Genomic DNA, 6,153 nt, shown 5'->3' on the forward strand with positions numbered 1-6,153 from the left:
TGCATCAACTTTTAGTTTTGAATTGATCCCTTACATGTTACTCTAATTTTAAATTTAGAAGCATTCTACAATTTTCAAATATTATTATATATTGAATTATAATTTATTTCTTTCAAATTGGATAAATATACAATAAAACTCATGTAAATATTATTAACAAAAACATTTAAATGAAATATTGGATTTTTCGATAATCAAAATAAGAAATAAACAAATTTTAATCTTTGAGTGAGAAATAAGATATTTAAATAAAGTTATAATTGTCACAATGAAATAGTGCACCTAAATGCATTTATCAATGTATTTTGCAACTAAAATGTCAAAAAAAGTTTCCACATATTATTTTTATATCATATTTAAAATAATTATGAATCCTAATTTTTATTATTTTGAGTTGACCTTTGTTATGAAAAAAACATTGTGAATAAATTGAATTTCAAAATTCTTATATATATGTATATCACATATTAATATATCAACCTAATAAATATTTTTTTATAACTTTTTTCATTGAGATGGAGAAGATAAATAAGAAAAAAATATTAACTCTTTTGGGTTACACAAAAAAATAGAAATACAAGAAGTATTTGTCATACAATGAATTCGGTTTTCAAATTAAATGTATACTATAAAGTTATATTTATCTTTCAAACTTTATAAATGCAATGAATTTTTCTCAAGATAAGGGTACACAAATGTTCCCGTTAAGATATTTAAACAACTAGAAAAATTAAATATATTATTTTTCGGAGGTAATACCAATATGATATTAGTAATTTGATTGTGCTAATTATACTTATGAGTTAATATGAATATTAAAATAAGTGTCATAAGAGTCAGTAAAAAGATGATTTATTTTCAAAAATATTATTATTATAAATTGCAAATAAATGACAACATTTAATCAATATTTTTTTAAATCAATTTATCAGTACTTTTTGTGTGATGATAGATTGTTATAATAATTAGGAGTTAGCATTCGGTCGGTTCTGTTACCGACCGAACTGAATTTGTCATAACCGGACCAAACCGAAATATTTAGCAATAACCGAACCGACAAAATTAATTTTTATAACCGAATTAAAATTAACCGATGAAAACCGAACCGAATTAAAATCGGTTAAATCGGTTGGTCACCGAATTAACCGATTAGTTTTAAAAAAAAATTGTGATTTAATTTTAATTATATATGTAATTTTTTTGAACACTATAATCTACACAAATAAATAAAAACTTAAAATCACATACATCACAAATTTTTCTTTAGAATTAGGGCTGATTTTAAAATTAAAAATTTAAAATTATATTAAAATTGATAAATAATAAAAATTTATTAAATAATAGTATTTATTATATCGATTAATTCGGTTAGCTGATATCAAAATTTTGAAAACCGTAACAGAATCGAATTAACCGAATTTTTTTTAATTTGAAAACCGAATTTCCGAAATAACCGAACTGAATTTCCGAATTGACTCGTTTTGGTCGGTTAATTCGGTTTAACCGAAATTTTTCTCACCCTTAATAATAATGTGCAGTTTATATGTTATCAAGTATAACTGTCTAATAAATTAAAAGTTGACTAGGAAAGTAAAAGCATACAGTAGAAATTATTGTCAATTTAGATGAAAGAGAATAATAATCAAACAACATTGTAAATAAAAAATTGCATGTCATTGATTGTCAAAAAAGATTGCAATAATTGAATATTATAATAAAATATATGCATTATTGAGAGAATATGACAAATAACAAAAGTAAACAATATGATAAAAAAATAGGAGAAAAATTTTATTAGTCCAAATCTTTTTTAAAATTAAAAAAATATGTTTTTTTTCAAATTAGTTACATATGCTAATTAACACGAATTGTCAAAATTTACAATACTATTATCATTATCTTTTGTTGAGTTAACTAATTTTATTTCAAATACTAATTACTTCAACATATGTTTCTCACGTGCGTTGCACGTGCATTATTTCTAGTATATATGTATGTGTGTGTGTGTGTGTGTGTGTGTAAACCTAAGCCACATTGTCAAAGTCGGAAACGGATTCAGGGATTAGAGTTGGGGAGCTTGAACTTAGTCCAATAAATTATATATTATTACGGATAAGATGCATTCTGAACCTTGAAGAGCAACTTGCAATAAGTAGAGCAGTTTTCGGCAGGAAAAAAAGATTTAATAATCCTTTTATTACAATGTCATGCATAAATATGTCATAAGAGTTAACAAGAGGGAAGAATTAATCTATATTTTGAAGGATACACTATATCAAATCAGTTATTTGGATCAACAATAATGATATTTGCTTCGAATTATCAAACAGAATCTATATAAGAAGAATGCTTGGCCATGATTAGTTCAATCAGCGGGCTTTCAACATCAGCAGAAGGTTGACTTTTGTCGCGTTGAACCACAAAATTTCCACTCTCAGTGACGACTATAACTTCATCTTTACGGGTTAGAAGCTCATTCGCTACCACCATATGCATTTTATACTTTTTCAGAGCTAAACCAGCCTTCTTCAGCAGAATCATTTTATCTGTTTCTAGCTGTTGTATTAAGCAGAATAAAATACATAAATCTCACCGCACCTTAAGATAATATAAAAGTCTCACATTTGTGTCATTTCACAGTTATGACATACCACTACAATGTTGTAGTATTTTGTTCAAGTCATCCCGTTCATATCATAGTTGAGCTAGTAGAATGTGAACATCCTCAACAACAAATTTCTAACCTTAAATGATATGCAGAAGGCCACAGGTGCCCAATCTTTCCTGAGCACAGAAAGCATCTTCGGGGCCTGATTAAGGCGCATATCTAGAGGACCTAAGCCAGATTGAATTTTGTGCTCTGCCTGTAAATTGAGTCAATCATGAGGTAAAATAGCAAACAAAATTCTGACATCAGTTTGATTCACGAATAACTCTCTCAAAGAGCCATGACATTATCGTCTTTCCATTGCATCAAGTAAAATTAATCTCATTTTTTAAAAATTAATGGCCTAAAACAATAAAAACAGGCTCTCTATCATTGCTTGGACACAATCTGAACAGTCGATTCAGGCTTTTCATTAATAAATTCAAGCATAAGTTCATATCCCCAGCCCCATTCTTGGACTTTATAGTTTGCAGAAAAATTCCGTGCAAGGATTTAAAATTGTGGAGAGGGCTAGTAGCAGAGAAAGATTGTAAATGATAAAAACAAGTTTAGGCAAAGAGGCAAGATAGTTGGGATGTTTTCAATCCACTGTACTCCATAAGTGAGGTCGAGGCAGTAATGAAATTATGGTTTGATGTGCTAAAGAAAAGGTTTGAAATCCTCCTATTAAGAACCTGATTTCAAAGAATGTTAATTCTTAGTCATTCATCCTATTAAGACAAAAGTAAAATTATCACAATTTTTGGCAGTCTCTTTACTTTGAACAAAGATAACCAGCAGTGGTTCATAATACCGACAAAATTCCCTTTGGAGGAAGCGGTGTAGTAGGAAACAATCAGAGTTTGTAAAGAAATGCACCGTTCCAGAACACTATGGATCCTATGATGCAGATAGTACATTGCCTACGAATGCTACTAACTTACACAAAGCATCATGAAGGATCCATAAAGATTGGTGCAGATGAGCAATATCATGCTTCGTAACTTGGAAGCAAACACATTGCAATCAACAGATTTGCGATTAGGAAGAATACGATGAAGACAATTCTCACAATGCAATAAAATTTAGTTTTCCAATCATATTCCTTAAATATGTCATCTCAAATTTTGTGTTTTATAGAAGTATGCAATAATCAATACAAGTGAATATTTGCAGCCACATCAATCCACTTTTACTATGCTAAATGCTAAAGATCACATATTGAGTAAGTCCATTACCATGCTCTCCCAAGGAACATAAAAATCAGAAACTGCTGCAGCAAGATAGAACAAAGCTTTTGATCCAAGACACCTCATTGAAAAGGCAACCAACCGCAAAAGCTGCTCACAAACATTTATGTTTATTAAATGGAGGAGATGACCAAAACAAATAGATATCTGGATAATGGAGAGCAAACAATGCTAGGAAATGAAGATAACCTGCAGATACTCAAATATGGTTGTAAAGGGAAGTTTCAACAAGTGACCTCTGATAGCCTGCGACAAATTTGAGTAAAAGTTATGTGCTAAGCACACCAAAGACAAGCAAATAATCATCGATGACAAAAAATTGCAGGAAAAAAGGAAGGGAAGATCCTTACAGCATGATGTTCACTGATGGCCATCTTCACCTTCTCAGCATGCGCCGGGTGCACTGAATACATTATGAAGCGAACAATTGTCAATCAATGCTTTATGCGATGCAATCAATAAGCAAAACAGTAATAATACTGATCCAGTGTTATTCTCGATACAAATTTCACTTTGTGACTGACATAAAAAAAAAGAGGATGTTTCAACCAAAAGAAACAGAGCGGGCCCCATTCTAAAGCATTTTTCACGATGTAGAATTAGTATCCCCCGATATCATTTCAAGCAGCAAACCGTTGTTGATAGAACTCCATCTAAAGAGTTCTGCAAAAAAAAAATGTTTGTGTGAATAAAGAAACCATTACCTGTAACAGTTGATCCATCGATGACATCAAAACACTCAAGCAGTGGATCATCAGGAAGAAATCTACAATATGGTTGACAGGTTCCTCTGTACGCACATTTTCATACTGTTATCATAAGCTATATTTTGCTAGTAAAATGAGAACAAGATTTTATTATGTCACAAATGCATGAAATCAAGGAAATACTAACCTCCGATAAAGAAAAATTACAGAATATCCAGCCTTCAAAAAGTATCTGTAGTTTCGTAAATAAAATTTTCTAAGTCAGAGTACATCACAAAATCGTCAAAAACTACCCGATAAAAGTAAAAGTTTATGCGATTTACTCCGTCGACGCAGCTCCTCTGTGACCAGAGCTGAAGTTGTCAATGTAACGAACACACCGCTGTTCCAACGGAACAGTTGTCCCACCAGATGTCACGCATACCACCCTACTGTTTATTTCATTCACTGAAGATGCATATATTAACAAATTTCAAGAACGCTATGTCAGAGAGAAAGAAACATGTACATCTATCTAGGGGGCTAAAACAAACAAACATGCCTGCTGGTGAACATCTCTTTTCCACAAATTCTTCTACTTTTCTTCTTATTTCATCGCCATCTTTTAATGGAGGAGATGAATCAAAGAAAGATTTAACTTCTGCGTATGTTGTTTCGTCAAAAGACTCTGAGCCATTTGAAACGTCCATTGAACGATCTAGCTGATAAGTGCCGAGCAAAAACTCTGAAACTAAAAAATACATAAAGATTGCTGCTTTTTTATAATTGGAAACAAGATCCCCATTTCCAATGTTAATAAAAAAATAGCATCAAAATTTGGCACGAATAACACATGTTTATTAAACGACAAAATCTCAAATGATTATAAGTTGAAACGAAAGAAAACACGACCAATATTTTCCAACCTGAATCATTCATCAAAAAAACATTAGAAAATGTTTATCTTACATGCAGCAGTCATCTCTAATTGGCCATACATCAAATGGTTAACGCGCAATCACTGTTTAATTTGTATATCTATCGTTAATCACTAGCTAAATCAACTGAAAATTTGATATAACCCATCAGTAAACAGCAAGTGTGATAAGGCAATTACATCCACGAAAAATCTTGAAAATTTCCGCTTTAATGCATGTAATACGACAAAAATGACCAATGAATTTACAACCACTTGCTTTCCATCCGTAAGAAAAATTCTACCAACTGAAAACTACGAACTGATCCTGAAAAACCCACATCCAAAAAACTTGGAAACTCACAAAAAGAATCTGAATCGAGGGTATTTGCTTTACCACGAAAGGCGGTTAACGTATTCAGCTCCCCGAAGAAGATTGAATGGATCGAGCGGCTATATATAGGAACTCAGCGGTAAAAATATGGGTAGGAGCGGCGAAGATGGCTCAATAAAAGAGTTATAATGGTCAAGGGTGGGCTAACTTCATACATTCGTAGGTCGGATAATCAATTTTCCGCTGCCAATAACGGGTGGATGTCTACTCCTCCAAAGAAGCAACGAAGAAGATACCAGGAGGATATTGTGGTGATTGTT

General features: G+C 31.5%; 1 protein-coding gene across 3 annotated transcripts; it reads right to left on the reverse strand.

Annotated features, from left to right (window-relative positions):
- Nucleotides 1-2,172: 2,172 nt before the first annotated feature.
- On the reverse strand, nucleotides 2,173-6,153 carry LOC140973323 (phosphopantothenate--cysteine ligase 2-like). 3 transcript variants are annotated; one of them, XM_073436020.1, is made up of 10 exons: nucleotides 5,897-6,153; nucleotides 5,146-5,328; nucleotides 4,928-5,051; nucleotides 4,792-4,836; nucleotides 4,602-4,687; nucleotides 4,248-4,300; nucleotides 4,087-4,143; nucleotides 3,886-3,987; nucleotides 2,745-2,864; nucleotides 2,173-2,556 (listed from the first exon to the last, which is right to left on the reverse strand). In XM_073436020.1, the coding sequence occupies exons 2-10, from the start codon at nucleotides 5,291-5,293 to the stop codon at nucleotides 2,323-2,325; spliced, it is 969 nt and encodes a 322-aa protein (XP_073292121.1). In that variant the 5' UTR covers nucleotides 5,294-5,328; nucleotides 5,897-6,153; the 3' UTR covers nucleotides 2,173-2,322. The 3 variants fall into 3 exon arrangements, with proteins under 3 accessions (XP_073292121.1, XP_073292120.1, XP_073292119.1); XM_073436019.1 differs by having other exon boundaries at nucleotides 5,146-5,334; XM_073436018.1 differs by lacking the exon at nucleotides 5,897-6,153 and having other exon boundaries at nucleotides 5,146-5,881.

The sequence above is a fragment of the Primulina huaijiensis genome, chromosome 3 (genome assembly GCF_012295235.1).
Source record: "Primulina huaijiensis isolate GDHJ02 chromosome 3, ASM1229523v2, whole genome shotgun sequence".
Lineage (NCBI taxonomy): Eukaryota > Viridiplantae > Streptophyta > Magnoliopsida > Lamiales > Gesneriaceae > Primulina > Primulina huaijiensis.

Bases quoted from the DNA above. Each gene is read 5' to 3' on its own strand.
- LOC140973323 (XM_073436018.1), bottom strand. From the start codon at position 5,347: ATGTATTTTTTAGTTTCAGAGTTTTTGCTCGGCACTTATCAGCTAGAT. The intron at 5,052-5,145 runs GCATGTTTGTTT...ATGCATCTTCAG, and splicing joins AAAGAGATGTTCACCAGCAG to TGAATGAAATAAACAGTAGG. The intron at 4,837-4,927 runs GTAAATCGCATA...ACGAAACTACAG, and splicing joins AGAGGAGCTGCGTCGACGGA to ATACTTTTTGAAGGCTGGAT.